Here is a 24,732-nt window from a genome sequence, read left to right on the forward strand (position 1 = left end):
CAACACGGGTATAGATGACAACACGTAAAGAAGACAAAGCAGGAAAATCAAAGGAACTGGGAGCCCAGATGGCCCTGGACAGAGTACCGCAGAGACTAGCACCGTCACTCCCCAGATGTTCCACCCAGACGTCCCCCGGGAACTCCAGGTCCTCCGGTTGTCTCCAGGTCAGCCACATCTCAGCACAGCCCCCATTGATGTTCGTGACACCAACACATTACTCCGCGAGCCCTTCTTGTGCAATTTAGTGCCAAACACTCTACAGTAGGAGTTATAACATTTGACACGTTTTCTTTTCTTTTTGTCCTTTATCCTAGGAAACTCCATGTAAATTTGAACTTCTACAATGGCCATCATGAGAGTTAATATACGTGAAACACAGGCACACAGCCCAGATTCCTGGACCTTTGTACCTTATTTTTAGGCATTTTGTTATAAGCCATATCAAAATCTTCCTAGAAGAGAAAGGGTAAAAATAAGCTCAAAACATGTGTGTGTGTGTATATATATATATATATATATATATATATATATACACACACACACACACACACACACACACACACATATAACAAATGCTAATAAAAGAAAGCAGGCACAGAAATAATATCAGGAAAAAAAGAACCCAAGGCAAAAAATATCAAGCACATTAAAAAAAAAAAGCATGTTTTATAAAGGCAAGCTTATCTCCCCACCAAGAAGGAATGAGAAACACGAACCTTTATGCATCTAACCAGATAGCTTCAAAATACATAAAACTAAAATTGACAGAAATACAAGGAGAAAGTGACAAACCACAGTGACGAAGCACTGAAAGAGACACTAACAATCTCCTTCAAAAATAAAGTAGACCTAATAATAATGACAATCAGATGATTATAAGGCAAGGGCACAAGCAGAAATGTCTGTAGAGCTAGGCAGCTGAAGTAAATGAGTGAGGTGACCTGATGTGATGATGGTGGGGACTGTGGCGAACTGGAAAGAGCACGTGCTCCATGAAAGGCATGAGAATTAACAAAATAATGATCATTTAAAACAGTATAGAAGCACAGGTGTGCAGGCTGATTTAGCTAATAATCACTAGTTTCAACCCTTGAAAAGGCTTTGAACAACATAACAAACAAGTTTGACTTAGATTTATATAGAACTTCATGCACAACAAAGAGATAAGTTCTTTTCAAATATACATGGAATGCTACAAAAAGTAATCATTGAGCTACAAAGAAAAATTATAGTAAATCTTAGAATACAGAAATTATGCTTTAGAAATGTGCCTACAGATAGTGAACACTCAGTAAACATTAGCTCTCTTAAACTTCCGGAATGCAATAGCTAACAATTTTCTCAACAACTTGAGGGCTATTATTATTATTATTTATTATTCCTATTATTACTATCATTATCCTCAATTTTATAGATGGGAAAAGCCCAAGGTCACAGTTAGTAAATGGCCAAGAAAGAATAATACCCAGGCAGTCTGGCTCCAAAGCTTATGCTTGTAACCAACTATGCTAACTTTATGTGTGTGTGTGTGTGCATAATTTTAAAACACATACACACACTTCAAATAATTCTTGGATTAAAGAAAATACTAATTTGCAAGTTATTTACAAATAAGTGATAATGAGAGACCTATGGGATATAGCCAAAGTGGCATGCAGAGGAACATGTATAGCCTTTGATACATTTATTTAAGAAACAGAAACTGTCAGTGTGTGAAGGGCGGAAAAGAAAAATAAAACTAAAGAATGTAAAATAAGTATTTAATAAATACAAAAGCAAAAATCAATAAGATAGATAACCTTACTATACTATAATAAAACCAAGAGCTGGTTCTTTTGAAAGATCAACATATGTTGGCAACTAATTCAAAATATTTTCAAGCAATGTAAGGGCCAAAGAAAACTTGTGAGCAGGCCAGAGCCTGCATAGGAGCCAACTGTTTCATCCTCTTCTACACAGCAACCTGCTGGCAGCTGTTACCTGGAAGTGGGGCTAAGGGGCTAGACTGTGACGAGAGACTTCCACTTTTACTTTACGTTTTGTTCAAATATATACTAAGGTAGAGGTTATAAGTATAATAAACCCCCAAACACAAATAATCAAACTTCAGTAATTAACAACCTATGGCCAATCTCATTTCATCTAAACCTCCACCCACTTCCCCTGCAATTCAGATAATTTTGAAGCAAATCCCAGACATTTCATCTCATCTCTAAACGTTTCAGTATATATCTCTAAAAGATAAGGACTCACTTATTATATATAACCATAATAAAATAATCACACCAAAAACTTAACATTAGTATGTATGTGTGTTTAATTACGGAAGTACTACACGCTACCTGTTAGAAAATCCAATTAAGAAAGAAGTTTAAAAGAAGCACAGTAGACCTCATATACCCCAAAACATGCTGAAGGATCACCCGGAGTGAACAAATGGGGACACTGAGGCTGAGACCAGGGAAGGGGTTTGCCCACCGTCTCCCAGCCAGTAAGAGGTGGAGCAGGGATTTGAGCTCGGGCCTCTTGATGACACATCCCAGGCTGGGTCCGCTCTACCGTGGCAGCCTTTTGACCCAACATGTAACCAGATTTTGAAAATAATGATAGGATAATTAATACATCGGGGCAACAAAAGCTCCTTGGCCGTAGGGATATACGCTCACACTCTTACATGTGATAGGGCAGAGACCAACACTTATGGAGGCAATTCTGCACGACAGGCCTGGATAGGTACTTTCATTTCCATTTTTCTGCTCATAGCAGTCCTAGGAAGATACTATGGGCTGAATTGTGTCCCCCAAATTCATATGTTGAAGTCCCAACCCCCCACCTCAGAATGGGACCAAATTTGGAGATGGGGGTATTTAAAGTGGTGATTAACTTAACATGAGGTCAGTAGGGTGGCCCTAATCCAGTGTGACTGATGTCCTTATAAGAAGAGACTAGGACACAGACACCCATAGAGGGACAACCATGCGAAGACACAAAGAGAAGGTGGCCATCTCTAAGCCAAGGAGTGAGGCCTCAGGAGGAACCAAACCTGCCAACACCTTGATCTCAGACTACTGGTCTCCAGAATTGCAAAAAAAATAAAGTTCTGTTGTTTAAGCTACCCAGTCCATGGTGCTTTGTTATGGCAGCCTGAGCTTGATACAGAGGTAGATGATACACTGTCTATTTCACAGATAAGAGAACGGCACATCTTAGAGCTATGAAGTGGGCAGCATTTGAACCCAGATGAGAGTCCAAAGCTATGCTCTCTCCACTGCACCAGGCAGCTAAGCATGGAGAGCAGGAAAGGCTCAGCAAGGGGCGTGGACAAACTGTTGGTCCAGGAGGATGAGAAGGCTGCACCCTTGCCTTGGCCTCATCGTGGGCAGGTGTATCTCCTGCCCTTACACTCTGGACTTTGTCAGTGACTTGCTTCAGACAACGGTATGTGGAAGAAATGACAGCACGGTAGCAGGGTCATGGCATAAGACACCTCACTTGCTTTCACTGCCCTCTTGCACCTCTGCCATCACCAAGAGGAAAACACACAGTGGCTTGGAACAGAGCTGTCCCGTCAGCTTCAGACCAGCAATGAGAAAAAAGCTGCCCAGCTGAGTGCTCTGGAGCGGTCAAGCCCATCTGAGCCACAGTCTGTGAGCAATAATAAGTGGTCATTGTTTTAAGCCTCTATATTTGTGGGTGATTTGTTACACGTCACTAGCTAAATGATATAGAAGGTCAAAAGAAGCAGTATTTAACGAAAGAGTAACAAGCACAGACTCTGAAGTCAGACTGCCTGGGTGTAACTCCTGACTCTGACATTATTTTGCTGTGTAACCTTGGGAAAATTGCTTGACCTCTCTGATCTTCCATAGCCACATCTGTAAAATGGGACTACATGAAAATATCTATCTGATAGGGTTGTTGAGAGGATAAAGTTAATTGAGATGGTATCTGTAGAAAAACAAAACCCCATGAGTGATAGCTCTATTGTTGTGACAGGGACTAGAGATTAAGCTTGCCCTGGGGTGCTCTGGTCAGCATGACCAAGACAAGCAGATGAGAACCTTTTGTCTTCTTTTGTTTTAACATCAGTCCCACATCTGCCTTTCCCTACTAATTTAGTGAGGCAGTGAGCTCCCTGTCACTGGAGGGTCAAGCAACGATGCCATCCTGAAAGGGTAGGACCAGATGACCTTTGAATCCTCTTGACTGTCAGACAGTAATCACCGAGGCAGGTCTTCTGCCCTGTATCCAACCCATGATGCCAGGAAGGTGAACAGTGGTATAAAGAAGAGAATGTTGGGCTTGAGGGCAGGAGACCTGGGTTCAAGTCCCAAACTCCACTGTGTGACCTTGGGAAGCCACTGGACGTGTCTGGCCTCGCTGGCATAACAGAGTTAATCCTAACCATGCCTATTTCACAGGGTTGTTATGTGGATGAGAGATGGTAGTGGATGGGCCCCTGCTTTGTGAACGAGATAATAGCGGGGACAAACCACATCCACCTCCACAGAGATGTCACTCCAGGCGTATTGAGGGAAAAGCCCTCCACCTCTGAAGTTATGTCTTCCGCTAGCTTGGGGTGGGCAAGCACATGGCAGGCATACTGCCATTGTCCATTCTATACCCGTGGCACACATGACTAATCAATCACAGCACTCCTCCCCACTGGAGCTGCTTCTCAGCTCAGAGTTCCAGTGACCAAGCCAACGGGCTGGACCAGACTGATCAGGCAAAACCTCCGACCCTGGGAGCCAGACCAGGGCCCACTGGCTCCCCTGCCTCCACCTGGTTCCGGGGTTTCCAGGAGGTTGTGGGTTCCAGGTGTCAACTGCCCCCGCAAGACTCCCTTGGACTAGCTGAGTCTGGGATGACGATGGGTTCTCACAGCTGTGGACACCAGCCCTCTAGCCCCACATGACCTGGTCCAGGCCACATAAAGATTGCTAAGAGAATGTCCTAAAATAGTAAGAACATCCAAAACACGTCTTCAACATTGCTGAGGGCTGCTGAAATTGCAGTGAGACTAGAAGCCCTGCACCATATGCTGTTGTTTACAAGACAACACACATCACTCCCAGGTGCTCGTGCCCTCTGACCTGGGAATCCCACCACCACAGCAAACCCTTAAGTAATAACCCAGCACACACACACACACACACACACACACACACACACACACACACACACATTCAATAAAGCACTATCTATAATTGGCAAAAAAAAAAAAAAGGAAAGACACATTAAAACACTATAAATAGAGAAGTGGTTAAATACATGATCATACATTCACTTAGTGGATATGGAGCTGTGAAAATACATTTCCCTTAAGACTGCAGAAACACAAGGTAATGTTTGATATAAACTTAAAGAGAAAAAGACTCTGAAATGCCTAGACACCATGGGGGCCTACCAATACCCATCTCCACTCCTTCCTCACCTTCAGAACCCATTTGGCTTGAAAAGCAACATGCTACATTTTCCCAGACTTCCTTGCAGATAGGGTTGGCCATAAGACAAAGTCCTGGCCAATGACTTGTAAGTAGAAGTCCTTAGGTGGACCGTGTAGGCAAGCTGTTTAGAAAGGAGCAGGCTCAGCTGATACATGCCTTTGTCTTTTGTTCTTTTTTCCTGCCAGGAAAGGATGCCGGAGGTGATGCTGGAGTTAGGGTAGCCATCTTGGAACCAAGAGGCACCAGCCTGAGAACTGAAGCCAAGCTAAGACGGCTGAGCAGAAAGACAGAAGGAGCCTGCGTCTCTGCAGGCATCGTGGAGCCACCTGCCAGCCCGTCTACCTGCCCCAGACTCCCTCATCGCTGTTTGGTCCGGTCACGGTTACCTGGGTTCTCTGCTACAGGCAGCGGGACGTAGTCCCTTACAGATTCATCCTGATGAAAGGATAAAAACAGTGAGCACAGTTGGGCAACGAGGAGAGTGGGAACATGAAAAGCTAAAGCCATTCCTGCATGTGACGAGACCACAGGGGAGTGGTGGGGACTTTTCTCCCCTCTTTATGAAACGATCTCTGCCACGGTTCACTACTTCCCCTTTTCTGTGTTGTAGGAGCTACTTTGTGAACCAACACACACTGGGCATCCACTTCGTCGGCGTTCGAATCCCTCTGGCCTAAACACTTGTCCCAAATAGATGCTAGGCCAATTGTGCCAAATGCCAGGGCCCCTCAGCACTCGGGGCGCAGTCAAAGAGGTCATTATCTCCCTGGAAGTGGCGCTCACACTGGGAAACCCTTCATTACGACCAGACTCAAAGGGAACGTTCCCCCACAGCCTGCGGCAGCCCTGGGCGAGGCCCTTTCCTGGGGCCCAGACGAGCCTCGTGGTTAGAGCCCAGCCAGGCCAGCCCTGCATCACGAGCAGTCACTTCCCACCAGAGTCCAAGAGAGAAAAGGCCCCGACACTGCAGGTGCAGCCCGTGGGACACCAGGCTGCCTCCAGACGTACCTGGGGCCTCGCAGCTGGGCTGGAGCAGGAACCACACCCTCGTGCTCCCTGCAACACAACAACGCTGCCTAGAGCTTCTGCTCGAGGCGGGGAAGCCAAGCGCCCTCCTACGGTTCCCCCCAACACCTCCAAGCTCACCCCACCCGCCCGGAGTGAGCGAGCTCGCCTCAGCCCCACCTGAGCGACTCATCCCAATCCCACCTGGGCTCCCGCCCCCCATCCACATGGGACTGTGCCTGAAAGATCAACGCCAGAATCACCTCCCTCCCGACATGTGGCTGTGAGGCCTCCTCTGGGCAGGAGGAGGGGGCAGGTAGAGGGAAGGAACCCACCTCCCAGGCACTGACTGCGCACACGCACACGCCACACCGCTCGGCCCCCTCTGGCCATGATTCGGAAGGTGGCTTTTTCTCCCAGTCTGCAGAAGAGGCTCAGGGAAGGGAAGTCACCAGGCCAGGGGACATTTTGCACTTCGGGGAATATCTGGCAACGTCTAGAGACATTTTTATTTGTCACTACTGGGTGGGGGAGGGGGTTGCCACTGGCAACTAGAGGATGGAGACCAGGGATACTGCTCCGTGCCTTGCGATGCACAGGACGGTCCCCACTGCAAAGAGGTATCAGCCCCGAATGTCAACGGTGCACGGGGAGAACCCTGCCCCAGCCCGAGGTCCCCCAGTGACCAGAGCCGGGGCCCCGCGTACAGCCCGTGCTCTTTCCCGCCCTCATGCCGGCATCCTCACTGTGGTTCATGAGCAATCACGGTCTCCTGCCCACGGAAGTGGGGACACTGCCAGTGGGCACCACGGAAGTACCTAATGGAATCCCCAAGAGTCAGCAGGGAGATCCTCACCAAGCTCCCCCGTGCACGAAGACCACGGCTCGAAGGTGTGGGAGAGGGACAGCAAGGGGGGCAGGCGTGCACACGGGGAGGGTCCAGGGAGCAGCTGTGCCCAGCCTGGACACCTCAGGGCTGCAGCTCCCAAAGTGGCTGCCGGCGCCAGGCTCTTCCCCTCACTCCCAGCAGGCCTCACCCGCCCCTGAAACCCACAGCACCCCAGATGTGTGCCACCCTGCACGCCTCCAACAAATGGCCAACAGGGACCAAAGACACCACTGCCGCGTGCTTCACAGTTACTGGCATTTTGGTCCCTGTGTACAACATCTTGTTCCTGACGGGCCATCGGGCAGTCAATCATCAAACACCTTCTGGGGCCCGGTATGTGCCAGGTGCTCGGGACACTGGCGTAAAAGGCCTGAGCCCAGCCCTCAAGCGCCTTTCATGCGAGCAGACCTAGCACAGTGCAGGCCCCTGCTGTCACCTACTGACCAGCGCCTAGAGGACACACACGAGTACAGTCTCAGGATCTTGTGCGTGCACAGGGCCAGGCTGGGTGGAGGGGACAGCACGGGCAAGGTCCCAGGTGGGAACTGCCTGGCAGTGGTGTCCCAGGGGGCGTGGGGAGAGAGGGAGGGAGGTTCGGGGGCCCACAGGGCGGGAGGGGCAGGCAGGGCGCAGCAGGGCGGAGGGCTGGGTGCCATGACAACACACTGAACGCCTCAGCCCCGGGCAAAGGCCTGGTGAGGCTGCCCGCTGGGAACCTCTCGCCTTCCCGTACCTCACGTCTGGCAGGGCTGGTGACAGCCCAAGGCTGTTTCACAGGTGGGTGTCTCTTCCCGCCAGGCGCCTGACAGACTCACACGAGCCCGTCACTAGCGGTGGCCTTGGGGACCGAGATCACACATCTAAGGTGTGGGAGTGAGAAGCTCCTCATTTGGCAAGACGGGTCCCTAACCTGCTGTCCTCCCTTACAACCAACAGCTGAAGTTCAGACGGCCAGGCCTCTGCCCTGCACCTGCCCAGTGGCCCCGAGGCTCATCCGAGCGGGAAGATGGCCCCAAACCACTCCAAGTCCCCACAGCTCTCAGGGCTGGGCGCGCACCTCGGCCTCCGGCAGGTGCCCTGAGCGGCCCTGGGGACTCAGGTGCCCCCTGTGGAGGCTGCGGCACACACACACCCCCGGGGCACCTTGCAGGAGGCGTGGTGGGCCTGGCTCTGACCCGAGAAGTTGGGGGTGCAGGGGTGTCAGTGGCAGAGGAAGATGGTGGCGTGGGCTTCAGAAAGGTCACCGTGGCTGCAGGGTGGAAGGCGGCCTCCCGGAAAGCCATATTTTCCCAACAGGCCTGGGTTGAGAAAACCTACTGCCCAGGGCTGGACCCCACGGCCCCAGAGGCCCCCAAGGCCCCCAGCCTGGCATCCCACCACGGGAGCCTCCTTCCGCTGGATGCCAGAAGCTTTTCCATCTCGGGGGCTGCTCTCTCAGTACAGAGTGGGCATGGGGCAGCCCCCCAACGAGGGTCAGGGCCACGGGACCCAGCAGGGATGGGGGCTGGAGACAGGCAGGGGATGGGATGTCCCCCAGGACGGGGCAGGAGAGCAGGGCTGGGAAGCTGCAAACGACGACGCTCCAATTTGCCAAGAGCTGGCGGAGTGCAAGGAGGTGCGAGGCACCTGGCAACCACGGTCAGCACAGCAAAGCCCCGGGGCTGTGACAGGAGGCCTTTCACGGTTGTTCTGGCACGTTCTCTGATGCTCGAGAGCCACCAAGCTCTACGTCCCCATTTCACAGATGAGAAAGCCCCAGGCTAAAGGGACGTGCCCAGGATCAGGCCTCCAGGACAGGCAGACGTGAGCAGTACTGCCCACGGCTATAGGAACCCCCGTGATCTGCCTGCCGCCCCCGGCCCCGAGTCCCTTGGACGCAGGCTCTGGAGGCAAGCGGCACCATGACCCGCTCCTGCGGACGGAAGACCAAGGCCAGCGGTAGGGCCTGGCCCCGGCCCCCTCCGCCCTCCATACGCCCAGCCCGGCACGCCCCTTGCCACCCAGGGGCACCTGCACCCTCACGCCAGCCACAGCTCATCCGCCTCTGGTCTGGCCCCATCCTTCACCTCACTGCCACCCAGGGCTCCTCCCAGGGCTGGGGACACGACAAGGTTGAGGGCAGTTCAGGGCAAGCCCACCGCACGGGGCAGCCCCGCCTTGGAGCAGCTGTTTCCCGGCCAGGCCCGTCATCGCTCAGGACCCCAGGAAGGAGCACGGTTGCGGAGGTGGCTGAGGGCAGCAGATGGTCCTCAGCTGGGGACTCCCTGTTTCCCCCGGGCCCCGGGGCAGACATCTCACAGAGTCCTGGCAAGCCGGGCCAATGCACTCACAGACGCTCCTAAATTTTCTCATCTTCCCCTGCTGCAAATTTTTCCATCAACCATCCCTTCTTCTCTGGGTCCACAGCACATAGTTGTTTTGCGCTCCGAGATCAACGTCAGGGCCTGGATTCACCCCAGTCCAAGACAGAGAATAACAGAAGTTCACGTGAGCCAGAAGCTGGAAACACGTCAATGCAGGGAGGGGGCTGCCCAGAAACACTGGGGTACTGACTGGGAGCGTGAACAGTAGTCCAGTGCAGACCAGTGCAGGCGACCCTCTGCTCTCCCACATGTGTGCTCTCCCCGCGTGATCAGACCCGACCTGGAGGGCGCACGTGTGCACCAGAGCTGCTCAGAGGAGAGCGGCCGGCTTACAAAGGCGTTATCAAGAGAAACTCAGGGGCCCTGGGGCCATCTCCAAATTCCCTAGACTGTTACAGGACAGGAAGTGAACCAAGCTCGACTCAGCCCTTCTGTTGGAGAACTGTAAGCCACAGGGTGGGTACCTTCAGCTTAAAAGGGAGAACCTTCTACAGACGGAGGTCCCAGAGTTGGGACAGGCAGGAGAAGGGAACGTTGAACAAAATCCCTTAAGAAACTGAACACCGGACCCCGACATCGCCCGCCGTCCATGGGTGGCCTGGGGGAGGATATCCCCGAGGCGGAGGGGAAGACCCTCAACCAGACTCTCACGTCCCAGATTCCACTGCCCACGGACTCTTTTTTTTTTATTTGGCTGCACTGGGTCTTCATTGCTGCGCGCGGGCTTTCTCTAGTTGCGGCAAGCAGGGGCTACTCTTCGTTGCGGTGTGCGGGCTTCTCACTGCAGTGGCTTCTCTTGTTGCGGAGCACGGGCTCTAGGCACACGGGCTTCAGTACTTGTGGCTCGTGGGCTCTAGAGCTCAGGCTCAGTAGTTGTGGCGTACAGGCTTGTTGCTCCGCGGCATGTGGGATCTTCCGGGACCAGGGTTCAAACCCGGATCCCCTGCATTGGCAGGCGGATTCTTAACCACTGCGCCACCGGGGAATTCCAGGGTCCTTGCCTCCTAACTCCCTCCCAGAGCACTGCCAGGACCAGCGTTACATTCATCTCCTCTGGCATTTTCCCTGGTCCTCTGGCGCGGCTGGTGTGAAGGCAGAGCGGGGCTGCTCTGTGTTCTGACTCACAGGGGCAGGTGCCCAGGGCTGGACCACTCCACACACATCCCACTCCAGACTCACCTGCACTCTGTGTGCTGAGTTCCCTCTCCTTTCCTGGGCCTGGGCCCCCGAGTTCCACTTTCTAAATGGAGACCTTCTGGCCCCTCCTCAGGTGACCACCATAGAGACTGGCCAGCCCTTTAAGAGAAGACCCCCCCAGTACACACACCCCCTTCCACATGGAAGCCCACAGATCAGAACTTCACACAATAACCTCAACATTCATCTAAGCACACACACTTCATCACATGTGAAGTGATGAGCTCCCTGTCACTAGAGGCATTCAAGAAAAGGCCAGCTGATGAGGCAGGATCGCGGGTGCTGGTAATGTTCTGTTTCTTGATCTGAGTGCTGGTTGCATGGCAGAGTTTATCGGAATCACTGAGCAGTACACTTGTGACACGTGCGCTTCTCCATACGAACATTCTACTCTCTTAAAAATTAAAAAAGTGACTGGGATCGGCTGACCATTTGGCAGGAAGGAGATGAGGCTGGAACAACTTGAAGATCCCCCGCCATCGAGGCATTAACACTCACTGAGCCCTGCCAGGGGTGCCGTGCCCCTCCTCCTCACCACCGTGCGCCCACCCTGACCTGCCCATGGGAGGAACTGGGTAACATCCCACTGACGGAGGGAAGACGAACGACGCATGGAGCTGAGTGAGTGCTCCGAGCAATGAGGAGTGAGCGAACGAGTAAGTGAACGACAGCGCGGAGGGAAGAACGGACGGATGCGGGGACGTGTGGAGCCTGACACACAGGTGCGGGGAGGGCTGCCTGAGGGGCAGAGTCGGGGATGGATGGGTGCAGGTGCGAACGCAGGTCCACAGGGGAAGAGATGTACACGGAAGCCTGGCTCACCTCCCGCTCTGACCTCCCCGGACTTAGCAGATGAAAGTCCAGGCCGTCAGGAAAGAGCAGGTGAAGGCAATAGGTGTCTGCACACGGGGTCTCAAGTGATCCCTGCCGTCTCAGAGCCCTCAGCGTGGTGTCTCACACGCCTCGGGAGAGCCGTCTCTCTCAGGTCACCCCAAGTCAAGGAACCCACCCCTTTGCCTCCCCCAGGACATCTATAAATAGTCCGTGCTTGCTGGAGGGCCAGGGCCACGTCGAGCAAGGCCAGGTCCGGGCAGGCCTGGGAGGAGGAGCTGAACACGGCACCTCATGCTCCTCCTGCACCCGACCAGCTGCCATACTGAAAGTCACAAGGAGACCCCAGCCTTCCCGTCCAGCCCACCGTGTGCTGGGTGGCCGGGTCCTTCACTCGGGCCTGGCTGAGCAGGTTTCCTGAACCGTGAAGGTAAAGGGAGAAGCAGAAAGACACAGATGGAACATTCCACAGGCCCATCCCTGGCTCCTGGGTGGAATCCACCCTTGGAGCCTGCGGTAAGGAGATCCCGACTGCAGAGTTCCAGGCCCTCGGCCTCAGTGGGCACTGCCTTCTCTGGGCCTCAGTTTCCCCATCTGTAAAGTGGGGCAACACCTCCTCCCGCCTCGGGGGTGACGTGAGCGCGTGTGCGTAGAAGTGGTGCTTCCATCCTCGGTCCTTCTGGAGGTGACCACTCTGTGTGGGGCTCTGTGCAGGCCCCGCCGGTGCCCGGAGGAGACACGGTTCCTCCAGGGGCAGAATAAATGGCACCAACAATGCTGGAGCTGGGAGGTGCGGAGGGCAGAGGGCACAGCTCGGGGGCAGTGAGGGGCAGAGGGCAAGCCGCGCCGTCCTGGAGGGCGAGGGCCCACCGGGATCCCCCAGCCCAGCCCCTGGGCTGTCTGCCGGCGGCTCGGGAAGGGTTAACTGAGTTTAGCTGTCCCCACGCTTCACGCTGGACTGCACCCAACTGTTTGGGTTTCCAGCTCCCCTCCTGCCTCAAGGCCAGGCCTTATCTTGTCATCTAGACGGTCCCCAGAGCCTCAGAGGCAGCACAGGCCAGGCAGGGGCTGGCACGCAGCGAGAGTGTAAACCGTGGATCGAAACCTGCACCCCAGAGCGCGAGAAGAGGACATGGGAGACGCTTTCCACTTGGTGAGAAGTCTCTTCAAGGTCCTGCGGATGAGCGAGAAAAGGGGGTGCCCCACCGCATGCTGGGGTGGGGGACCTTGAGCAGGGAGCCCGCAGGAGCGCAGAACCTTCTCGGACTGTGCCCCACCCCCTGCCAGGGACCCACCTCCTGAGCCGGGGCCCTCATCAGCCGGGCCCAAAGGGCCTGACGTCAGTCTGCTCCTCCTCCAAACAGCAGCACAAACAAAACCCAGGGCCCTTCTTTCCCTCCTTCCCCTGTGAGGCCCAGTTTTTAAATCGTCCTCTTAGATCCTCCAAATGAGATCTGAATTCTAAGCACAGTTTCCTCTTTAATGATCCTGAAGGTGGTAACTACTTGCAACACAGATGTTAGAGTCGAAAGAGAAGTGTCTGGAGATTCCCGCTGTTGTCAGAAGTAGTCGCTGATGGCGGGACACAATTTTGGCCTCAAGCGCCTCCTGTAGGAAGAGCCCCAGTGTGCTGGGGGTTCCTTCCCACCCAGGCCTTAGCCCTGAGCAGAGCAATTCAGAGCAGGCGCTCTACAGCCCCTGGCCGCCGCGACTCCTGACTGCCACCACTCCTACCAACAGCTCAGGAAGGCAGGTGGGAGGGTTTCCAACCCGCCTGCTAATCAGATGGGCACGGCAGGGGATGCAGAAGGAGTTTTCATCTTGAACATGATGGAGAGTTCCGAAGGCCTCGGGCTCGCCAAATTTAGAACGCAACAATACCATCTCCTGGGCAGCAGCTACAAGTGGCACAGACATCAGAAGCAGCGAGCGGGGACGGATGGCACCCAGAACTGGAGCAGCGATGGGAGTGAATCTGCCTTCTTGGAGCCAGTGGGACCTGTGCTCGTCCCGCCTTAGGACAAAGGTGCCTGTGCCTGGGCTCCCGGGAGAGCTGGGCGGCGGTCAGCGTGAGAGCCCAACAAAGCCTCTGACGAAAACAGCGGCCACAGATCCAAGGCAAAGTGGTAATTATATATGTTCTTAAGATCCCGTTCACCGAGTGCGCTACTAACTGCATCCGGGAAGCAGCGTACACTAGCAGAGGGAGTGAGGGTGGTTCCTGCCCCACCTTGGAGACTGGAGCGCAAAGTTGAAGCACGCATGCTCAAGAAACCGCTCAAGGTTAGATTAAAAAGAAGAACGCCCGTGAAGATGCACCTGACTCATTAATATCACTGCCCGATAGGAGGAGGTTCCTTGGAGGGCCTGGCTTGGGGCTGGGTTTTGGTCTAGGCCTAGGAGCACCTTAATTTGCATTTATATTAAAAAAGAAGAAAACAAACAGAATTAACTAGAAAGGTGCTTGGTTTCCCGTAAATCTGAGCTCTTCAGAGCTCAACAACTTCCTAGGGCAGAGTCCGAGGCTCAGCTGATGTCAAAATTCATGGATTCTCACCTACGAAGCGCACACAGCGCTGTACCAGGCGGCTGCAGGCACGAGGGATCCCACTGGCCCTTCAGAGTCACCCTGGCGGGAGGTTACCGTGTCACGCCCCTTCTACATGTGGGGAAACAGGCTGGGAGTCAGCACACCACCCTCCCCTTCATGGTCTTCCCGTCTGACAGGACTCAGGTTCCAAGCCCAGTCAGCAGGCTCCAGGTTCGCATCTTTCCACCGCAGGGCAGCTGAGTTAGGACAGTCTTTTCTTCCTAGCCTTACACATATATTCCATCCTTTCTTTCTGGAAAATCAGCTGGAAACTCAACAAAAGAAGTCGGCACAGTCACCAGCTGCCCCTCTACACGCTTCACCTGGCCACCCTGCCTTGACCCTTTCTCTTTGGAGCCCTAACCGTCAGAGGCACATGCCCAGAACTGCCAATCAGGATCAATAAACGCAATCGATAAGAACCTTATCAGGTAAATGGAACATCTCTGGGTTTGATTTTAACTCCAACCGTCTCTTCAATGCTGCAGTTCAACTCTTGGGACCAGCCCAAGGTTTCCTGTGCTCATTTCACTACTGGTGGCCAGCGTGCTCGCAGATTTCATCTGATTTGGGTCTACATCACTCAAGGCACTTTAGGGAGTGATGAGTTCTTCCCCTCCCCAGGGGTGGTCAGTTTTGGAGGCATATCCCCGGCTCTCTGGCTCTCGTGTAAGCAGGCCCCTGCCCCGCAGGATGGACGCCCCGTGCATGTGTGTCATGGCCACAGCTCACACTGGAAGTGTAAAGAACAGAAACGATGGTTATGACTGGCTGGCCCTTTCAGGAGCTGGAAGCACAGGGTGGGAAAGGAAGGACTTTACTGTGTTTTGGCCCCTGGGCCAAGGGCGTGTGGCAAGAGGAGCAAAGCTGCTTCCACAGACAACAGAAGGACAATTTCCTCCTGAAAACATAAAAACCTACACCAATGAATTAAACATTTCAAACAAGATGACTCTCTAAAAACTCTTTTCAACCAAGAAGGAAAGACAAGCCGTCCTGTGCTGGCGCTTCCTGTTGCATATGGCACTGAGAAATCCTGTTTTTTCAGCACGCAGAGCTTTCCAGAGAAGGAAAAATATCAAGGGGAAAATCAGAGAAGGAGGTCCAGAGAAGTCAGGCAGGAGGGACGGAGAGAAGGATGGGGAAGAGGAGGCCTCTTCTCAGGGCACAGGGGCACAAAGAACTGGAGGGGAGCAAACTAGAGGTGGCCCCAAGCCAATACAGTGGCCCTGACAGGTCCAAGGAGGTGGCCATGAGAGGCCGGGTGCCGCGCTGGGACAAGGTGCACACCACAGAGACACCACCCTGCCTCCTGCAGCCGTGGGGAGGGCAGCCCCAAACCCACTGGGATGAAGTGACCTGCTCTATTCCCCACAGGTCTACAAGTATGATGGACGCAAGTTGCCCGAACCCCTTGGCTTCAGTGGGGGTCCTGCCCTAGGTGCCCACGAGAGGCTGCTTCACGGGCAGCACCTTTGGGCTCAGACCCCCAGGAATCCCCAGGGTGTACCAACTGGACTCTCTCCCCAGACCGGAGCTGAACTTCCCCGGCTTCTGGGCAATACGCACACGTGCCTTACCCACCGGCACAGCCTGGGGGTGGGCTGGTCCTGCCCCCCCACGGGCCCTCCGCCGCACTCCTAGAGCCTCTCACCAGGCTGCCACCGCCCCGCCCCCCCATCACCAAAGAGCAAACCCTCTCCTCCCAGGGGCCTGGCACGACCAGGTTCCAGCATGGAAGAAGAGGAGCCAGGAGGCAGGAAAACTGAAACCTGGGCTCGGAGAAGGCTGGAGGCTGGCGAGGGTCAGCGCCTGCCTCGCTCCGAGAGCCGTCCGCGGCCACCTGAGTCGGTCTCCGCGCCGCAGGTGCCAGGCCAGCCCTCTCCAACTCCCGGAGAGGTAGTAAGTGTAAGGCTTGGAGGCCCGCGCAGCCCAGCCCGCGCCGGGGCGGTGGGTGGGTGGGTGTCTGCTGTGGGATTATTCTTAGCGCTCCACTCTCTTCGCAAAAGTGGCGCCTCCGCCCTCCAGGCTCCGGCACGCTCGCTCCGGGCTCGCACGCCCGGCCCAGACACCGGCGCGGAGGAGAGCACCGGGTGGGGTCCGCGAGGGGTGAGACGGCGCGGAGGCGCAGGAGAGGCGGGGGCTCCCGGAGAGGAGGGGGCGCTGCGGGAGGGGCCCCGGCGACAGGCTGCGTTTAACCCTCGGCGCCCCGCACCCAGCCCTGCGCCGCGCGCTCAGCCGCCTCCCCGGACTCCTCCCGGGACGCGGGGAGCCGGGCGGCGGCGCGCCCAGCCCTTACCTATGGTGGTGATGACCGTGATGGCAAAGTAGAAGGAGCCGGCGAATTTCCACTGGACGCCAGCGCGGTGTGGCTCCGACTGCAGGATCACCAGCTCCAGCTGCCGGTAGTCCTCGCTGCTGATGTTGTACTTGCCCTTGATCCGGATCTCCTCGGCTTTGAGTTTTTCCTCCTCGCGCATCTCGTGGTCCGACTCGAGGGCGTCGAAGACGGCGGCGCCCACCAGCAGGTAGGTGAAGGTGCAGACGATGAGGGACAGAGTCCGCACGTTCTGCCTCTTCATGGCCGCCAGCAAGGAGCCGGCGCGGGGGGCATGTCCCGCAGGCTCGCAGCCGCGCGCGTCCCACTGCAGCGCCCGGCGGCCGCCGCCGCCTCCTCCGCCGCCGCCGCCGCCGCCTCCAAGTTGTAAGCGGCGGCGGCAGCAGCAGCAGCAGCAGCAGCAGCGGGGAGGCGGGGGGCGGGGAGGCTGGGGGGGCCCCCCTCCGCCGGGGCCGCCACAGCCGCCGCCACCGCGAGGCGGCTGGCGGGGCAGGGGCGGCGCGGGCCCGGGCTCCGGCGAGAAGGCGGACAGGCACAGGAGGCTGCTCGAGCGCCGGGGCCAGGCGTCCGGGAGCCCCGACACCCTGCGCCAGACCCGGCCGAAACAGCCCGCCCCACTGCGCAGGGCCATGCACGGCGGCCCCGCCGGGCACCGCGCGGGCCTCGCTGCCCTCCGCACCCCGCCCCCAGCTCCCGCCGGAAAAGCAGGGGCGGGAGCGGGAGCCGGAGCGCGGCCGCCGGGGCCCGCGCCCCTCCGGGGCCGGCTCCGGGGAGGCGGCGCCCAGCTAGGAGACCACAGGTCCGCACGCGCCCCGCGGGACCTCCTGCCCCTTTTACCCCTCCGCGTTCCCCTTCGAGGGGGGGTGAAAAAGTTTGCGAAGTGGCGGCGTCTCCGGAGTCCCCAGCGAGCGGGGAGGGGGCCGAGCAGGTGCAGCGGTTGGGGCGGCCGGGTGCCCGAAGGTCCGGGCGCGCTGCGTCCACCCGGGCGAGCCGGGACGCGGCGGGGTCCCAGCCAGGCGTCGGCCGGTCCACGAAGTTTGCTCGGCTCAGCCCCCGAGGCGCGGGAGCGGGGCGCGGCCCCCGGGTGGCAGGGCCCGCGGCGGAGCGGCCTCGGGGGCGGCCGGGGAACGGCGCGGCGGCGGTCGCCCAGCCCGCTCCTCCGGGGGCGGCGGGCGCGGCGGAGGCGGCGGCGGGAGGGGTCCCGCGGGCCTCGCGGAGATGCGGGGTGGGCGCGGGCGCATGAGCCGCGCGGGGGTCGGGGCCCTCCGGCGTCCGGGCGTCCGGGGAGGCGGCCGCAGCGCCGCTCTGCCTGGAGCGCTGCGTGCGTGCGCGCCGGAGGGAGCCCGAGTGTGTGTGCGTGTGTCTGTGCGTATGTGTGCCTGTGTGTGTGTATATGTGTGTGTGTGTGTATGCGCGCGCGGACGCGCGCGTGTGCGCGCGGGCGGGCGTGTGTGTGCGCGCGCGCGCGCGGCAGCCCTGCTCCAGCGGGAGGGCCACGGGGGGCGGGGGCCGGGCTAAGCCGAGGCCCGGCCTCCCTCCTTCCCTCCCTCCTTCCCTCCCTCCCGCAGCCTCCCGGGCGCGCCACCTCCCGCCTGGTCACCAGCCAGCTGGAGAGGCTGCCGCGGCGGCTCCCGCTGCAGACCGAACGCGGCGCAGGGCGCACGCGAAGAGAGCTCGGGAGGGGCGGCCGGTGCAGCCGGGGAGGGGGCGGAGGCGGGCCGAGGACTGTGTGTCGCCCGAGAGGGGGTGGGGGGCGGAGCCACCAGCAGGTTTTGGCGGGGGATGGGAGGATAAATGAGGCTGCTTGGGCCGTTCTAGGCCAGCTCCCCGAGAGCACATGCAACCACGAGAGGCGGAGAGTTTGAGGGACCCGGGGTTGGGAGAAGAAACGGGATGCAGCCCAGCCGGAGAAGGCAGACAGGCGGCTTAAGGGAGAGGGGAAATCCGGCGGAGGGTGGGAGCACGAGGGGAGGGTCGGTGGGCTCCCGGGAGCGCGGCGGCTCACGCGGCTCCCCCGGGGTCAGCCACCTGGCCCGGGCGCGGGTGCGTGTCATTGGCCTGGGGCACCTCCTCGTCGCGTGCTGGGGTCCCAAGGGCCGCGTCAGACCCGGAGAGCATCGCCGGCCGGTTGGCCCAGCACCGGCCGACCTGAGCCATTCCCAGGGAGAGCGCTGAGGATGGCAGGAGCCGCCACTCTTGGGATCGGGGCCGCTGGGGAGGACGCCGCATTCCCCTTTCCCTGTCTGCTTCCTGTTGCTTTTCCGAGAAACACTCCTTGGTTCCCCGAGGTTGGGCGCGGGGTGCACCCAGAACTCAACCCTGACCCTCCCCCCTGCTCCCCGCACCGCGCGACGGCGCCTCTCGGGACCAGCCTGGGGAGGAAACCCGAGGCTCGGCCTGGGCGTAGCTATTCCCTGAGTCCAGAGAGGGGTCCTCGCTCGGCTTTACCCCCTTTCTATTTCAGCCTCCTTTGCCCTCTTCCCCCCATCTCCCTTCAGGTCGTCGAGGGGGTTTCCCTCAACCACCGGCCCCTTTAATTGCCTCTTGAGCAATGGAGCCCGAAAGCGGCAAGCGCAAGTGGCGGAGACCCCCGGGCTCCACTTCCCTGGGTCAGGCGATCTCCCTTGGACCCCAGACAAGAAAGAGATGGAGACTTGGGGAAAGGGGCGCCCCGCCCCGGCGGCGGGCTAAAAAACGGGGCAGAGGCTAGCCATGGGCTATGAGGGGTAGGCCAGGGAATTACACTCAACCCTCGCGCAGCTCGCTCCGGGAGCCCTGACCCCTCTGCGTCGCCCCCTCGGGCCGTGCTTGGGCTCCCCGCCCACGGGACTCTGTCTGGGTCGAGCGAGTCTAGGGACCCACGGAGGCTCCCCGGCGGGGATGCTCTCCATCACATTTTGGGGACTCGCGGGTGCTTGCGCCCCGGGCGCACCAGGGAAGGGGGCCCCCGCTGTGGGCGACGTCTGGGCCGCCCGGTCTCCACTGGGTCTGAGCTCGCCCGCGGGGGCGGGGAGCCCCACCCCTAGCAGGCGCTCTCCCCAGAATTCATTTTGGAAACCGAGGCCCCCGCGCTCGGCGAATGAGCCTGGCCGCCCGGTGAGTCACCGCGAGCGGGCGACAAGGATTCCCAGCAGCTGGTAATTAATTGCGCCGTGGCTCGGCCCACGACGGAACCCCAGTCGGGCCTCCCGCCGCCCTGCAGCGGCGCCACCCCTGAGTCACAGCCGTCGGGCCTACGCCGTCCGGAAGCAGCCTGCCCGCCTGGACGCCACCAGGGGGCACTGGACTCCGACCCACAGGTCGCCCCGCTTTGAGTCAACCCCTCGTAGGAAAGTCCAAGCTGTCCCCGCTGGCAGGTGCGGGAGCGGGGGATGGGATGCTGTCCACCCACAGATTCCAAGCTTTGTAGGGAGCCGCTTTTATTCAGTTTACATACAACCTTTCAGGAAAACGGAGCCGCTTTGTGTGAGTACTGGAAGGGACCTCAGAGATAAACTAGTCCAAACCGCTTGTTTTGCAGATGGGAACACTTCCAACCGGAGAGGATCACGTGCCCAGGGACACAGGCAATTTGGATCCAGAACCAGCACTGAACCTCCTCCTGGCTTCTGTCCTGCGTTCCTTCAAGGACCCAGCTGCCTTCTGACCCCAAGTTCACAGTGCCACGAATAGCCACAGACCACTCCCAAACGCCGGTTCTTCCTTTACTTCCCCCCCTCCCCAAATATGGCCTTTGGACTCAAGAGAAACAAGCCTGGGAGCCGGGCCTCTGGAGGGTTCTTGGTCGGAGAGGGGGGTAAAAGGAGGGTTTCCTGGTCTGTCCATCCAGCACCCACACTCCTCTCCTCACCCTACACTCTCCTTCCATGGTCTTGACCTGCAGGTGGAAGTGAACTCCTTGAAGCAGAGCCTGGGTCTTGACATCTTCCCTGTGTCCCCAGCACTCATCCCCAAGGCAGGTGCTCAGCTAGCACTGTGGGTTGCTGCCGCATGACAGTCCAGAAAGCGGTTAGGCTGGTGGCAGTGCGTCTGGGGAGACCACCTCCCTCTCTGCCCCTGTGGTCTGGGAGCACCAACTCCAGCTCAGCCTAGAGGTGGATTCAGAGCTCAGGTGTGGCCAATCAGAGCCAGGTTCCCCCAGCCACGGTGATTGGCTGGGCGTGGCTCACCTCTCAACCAATGAGAACCCTGGGAAAGCATTTCTTTGAGGAGGCGTGGGAGGGAGGCAGGTACTGAGGCTGCAGGCCACTCCCCTACAGGGAGCAAATACATTCACTTTTTGGTTTAGGCCACTGTGAGTTGGTTCCAAGCAGACCGGTGCTGCTGGTGCCTGTGAGCTGGCAGCCTGTCTGTGCTCCTCCAGTGATCTGTCCCTGGGCCTCCCTGGACCTCAGTGTCTTCTTTAGTAAAAACAGATGTATCTGATAATAGAGAACATCATGGTTTTATAACGCTATCTACCACCTAGTTGTTTGCTAGTTTCTTTACACACAGTTGGCGTGTCCGTAGCCCCTGGGGCTAAGAATCACTACCCTGTGTTACCCAGAGAGGCCGACCAGCTTATTCGGGCCCCTCAGTGAGTCAGAGTGGACCTCACTCCCAGTCTAGTGCTGCTTCTACATCAGCGCTATGTGTCTGTGAAAGACTCAGCTGCGGGCGGGAAGCAGGGAGGTACCGTGCTCCAGGCCAGCTACCCAGTGCAGCACATCACACCTCCGTGCCTTTGCTCATGCTGTTCCCTCTGCCTATATACCTTTCCCTGTCCTCTTCAGGCTCCCGTCTCCTCATCTTTCAAGATTCAGCTCTGGCAGCATCTCCTCCAGAAGCTTCCCCTGTCCCCAGCCTGGATGAGGCGCCTGTGTCCCTGCACATACTTCTATCCTGTGACCCCTTTGGTGCCAGTCACACCTCCCCTGCCAGACTGTGAGCTCCTTGAGGGCAGGGGCCACGCCAGCCTCAACTTGGTCATGCAGGACCTGCCACACAGTAGGTGCACAATAAATGTTTGTTAAAAACTAAAGAGCAGAGTTGAGTTCACATGCCAGTGTGTCTGAAGTCATCACCCCAAGTGAGATCTCTCAAAGGAAGGCAGGAAGAGGTAGATGCAGAAGAGTGAGAGAAAAAAAAAAAAATAGCTGTGCAGATGGCAAAGGTGGTTGCCTGCCAGGACCCCGAGAGTCTCTGAGGTTTAGGCCTTGACTCTGATGTCCCTGGGGGTCCAACACAATGAAGAAGGAGGAGAAAGAACATGAAACGCAGAGGTGGAAGAGAGGGCAGAAAGCAACAAGAGCTCAGACAGTGGAAGGAGTGAGGAGTGAGCCTGGAGAGGGGAGTGGGTCCAAGGGTGAGCTCACCAATATTGACACACAGGCTGCCTTCCCTTGGCCTGGGCCCACGGCAGACATTGCTAATCAACCCCAGCCCTGTCTTTGGTCGAGATCTGTTACAGCCTGAGAATCTTGAACACAGGGGTCCACACAGGGCTCATCCTGGGCTCAATGCTCACCTGTTTCCTTTCAAGGCCATCACCAATCTGGCCCCAGCTGAGATGGCAAAGAAGTGTTTACACCCATCGTGAGAGGACGTAGGGAGCCGTGAGCAAGTGGCACCGTGATGGTGGTGTATGGCGCCCTGGTGGGCCGGTCCTGAGTGAGTCTTTCTTGAGCACCTGCTGGGTGTTCAGCCTGAGCTGGGCATTGAGCACTCATGATGACCCTGTGAGGCCATCGTCATCCCCTTGGCCGGAGATGAAGCCAAGGCTCTAAGCTTAGGACAGTGACCATGACTGCAGATCCTTCGTGGGGTGGGGTGGGAGCTGGGGGGCTGCGTCCTTCTCTCCAGGCACAGGCAACCAGGCTGGACCAGTGTGATGGCGAAAAGGCTGAGAAGGAAGAGGGAGTCAGCCCAGCCCCTGGTACACAGGAGGTGCTAAAAGTTGTTTCATTGGCTCCGTGATTGAATCCCAAATATGCTAAGGCTGGTCCCAGGGCTGATGTGGTGAGAGCCGGGGGAGGGAAGCAGGAAAATGGCCCAGGGCTTCTAAGACACAAGAGGCAGAGCCAATGCCAGAAAAGGGAAACTGAGGCCGGCCAGGCTCAGTCTGCCCAGAGGGTTCCAGAATGTCATGTCAGGGGCAGGGGAAGTAGTTCATAGGGTGGACAGTCAGAGCCTGTGACCTGGGGCTGCTGGACCTCCAGCTGCCCCCTAAGTCCATCAACAGGTGATGTGAGGACACAAAGCCCCAGATGGGTGGGCCTCCTCCCTGAGATGTGAAGCCCAAGGGGGGTCTTACTTGGAATTTCTGAGCCCCAGAGTTCTCCTTGTGCGGTGATGTCTCCAATTGTGACCACGTGGGCAAAGACGCCTGGGAGATTCACACTCTAAACTGTTGCAGGAACGATCGGTGTGCAGATTCGAGGCTCAGGGAGGATCCGATCTGCCCCCGGAGTTAGAGGACTCAAGAGTGGGAAGTTCATCTAGCAGGTGAGGAGCCAGCCAGCCCTCTCTGGGACTCAGGGTGACATGCGAACGACGGCAGAGGCAAGGCCAGGGGCCCCGCCTTCGAGCCAAGGGCGGCCCCCAACCCCGCCCCCCCCCCCCCCACACACACACAAGCCCTTGCTTTACTGCAGGAAATATGATTAGTGGATTTCAGGCTTCTTAACGCAGCCTGAACCACTGCCCAGCTCCACACCTGGTCCATAAATAGCTCCATCGTGTTCCCCACGGAGCCCCAGTGCTGCCAGGATCAATCAGGCCATCGGCAGAGGCTTCACCAGCTGACAGCTCCTGAGGGGGGCTGCTGGAGGGGCACGAACCCTGTGCCCACCAGGAGGGTCTCATTAACCGAGGCCGGAGCGGCAGGGCCAACCCCTGAGGGAGGCTGTTCGAAAGCCAGGCCCAGGAGATGGGAGGGCAGCACGTCTACACCCACAGCGGGACTCCTGGGCCGTGGGGAGGGCAGCCTGTCCCCAGCCTCCGCTTCTGGGTACGCGGGGCTTGGCAGAGCAGAGGCTCCTGGGCAGTTGCTGACTAGATTAATGAAATGGATTCAAGAACGACATACCGGTGGCCAGGAAATGGCATTGGTGACCTTTCTCTCAGTCACCTCCTCATCACCACCCAGTACGTAAAATAATTAGGCGCCCATAGAGAGGGGACATTTGTTGAACCCAGCTCTTCTCCTTTGTAATACTAATGCTGATGTAAATAAGATTAATTAAAAATAAAAAATCTTCCGCTCTTAAAAACAAACAATAGCTTATGGAAAACGCTCTAAACGCGGGACGTGGGGAAGCTTGCACTCGGGAGTGAGACGGGCTGACCCGCGGTTGTTGATGCGGCTGCGGACAGGAACGCCTGGAAGTTGTCCAGCACGGGCTCGGGGCAGAGCCGGGGCGCGGGGGCTGCTCTGCGGACCCCCCCCCCCACCCCCCGCCCGAAGCAGCGTCCCTAAAGCGCACACGGGCTGTGAGCAGCCTGTCCATCACCAGCAGATCAGTTCTCCCAGACGGACCCCGACTGGCGCTCGGGCTGTGGGATAAGGACCGGCTTCTGAGTCAGGCGGCCGGATCCAAATCCCAAGCTTGTCGTTTCCACCCGGCGCGACCGTGGGCGAGTGGGCGACCCGCTCCGTGCCCCTGCCCCCCACCCCACCGGTTGGCTGGCAAGGGCTGAAGAGGGCTCTCCGTCCATCCGGATGAAGCGCGGGGAGGCGTGTGCGGCTCCCGGGCGGAGGCCTGGCCCGCAGGCGGGGCCACGCGGTGCGGGAGCTCGTCCCGCCCGCCCCGCGGAGGACACGCTGCCCTCCTCCCTCCACCTCCCCGGCCGGGAGCCAGCTTCCTCCGGGTGGGAGCTAACTTTAGTCCGGTCACGTGGCGCCATCGTTGTCCCTGTGCCGAGAGTTTACAGATCCCCGCGGAAGGTGTTTAAATATTTTTCCTTTTCAGAAGCCTGGTTCTCGCCTCTGCCATTTTCACCTTTGTGTGGCAGAAGGTATTTTTGCAAACGCACCCGAGGTAGCAGCGATTTCGCACCGAGACACGGCATCCCTGTACACACTGCTG

At 57.6% G+C, this 24,732-nt stretch overlaps 1 protein-coding gene and 1 long non-coding RNA gene across 4 annotated transcripts in view; one reads left to right on the forward strand and one right to left on the reverse strand.

Moving 5' to 3' along the window:
• Positions 1–16,910, reverse strand: part of KCNK9 (potassium two pore domain channel subfamily K member 9) — a gene marked incomplete at its 5' end in the record, with an annotated part of 88,645 nt that extends 71,735 nt beyond the window's left edge. The window contains one exon of the mRNA XM_082433848.1: positions 16,628–16,910. Coding sequence (XP_082289974.1) covers positions 16,628–16,910 — 283 coding nt within the window. The remainder of the gene's footprint in view (positions 1–16,627) is intronic.
• Positions 16,766–24,062, forward strand: LOC309646984. 3 transcript variants are annotated; one of them, XR_014255709.1, is made up of 4 exons: positions 16,766–16,856; positions 20,187–21,652; positions 23,061–23,149; positions 23,299–24,062. It is a non-coding gene; the product is annotated as an uncharacterized lncRNA (long non-coding RNA). The 3 variants fall into 3 exon arrangements; XR_014255711.1 differs by lacking the exon at positions 16,766–16,856 and having other exon boundaries at positions 18,461–20,361; positions 20,550–21,652; XR_014255710.1 differs by lacking the exon at positions 16,766–16,856 and having other exon boundaries at positions 18,461–21,652.
• Positions 24,063–24,732: the final 670 nt, after the last annotated feature.

Source organism: Balaenoptera physalus (genome assembly GCF_965194825.1).
Source record: "Balaenoptera physalus genome assembly, chromosome: 17".
Classification (NCBI taxonomy): Eukaryota; Metazoa; Chordata; class Mammalia; order Artiodactyla; family Balaenopteridae; genus Balaenoptera; species Balaenoptera physalus.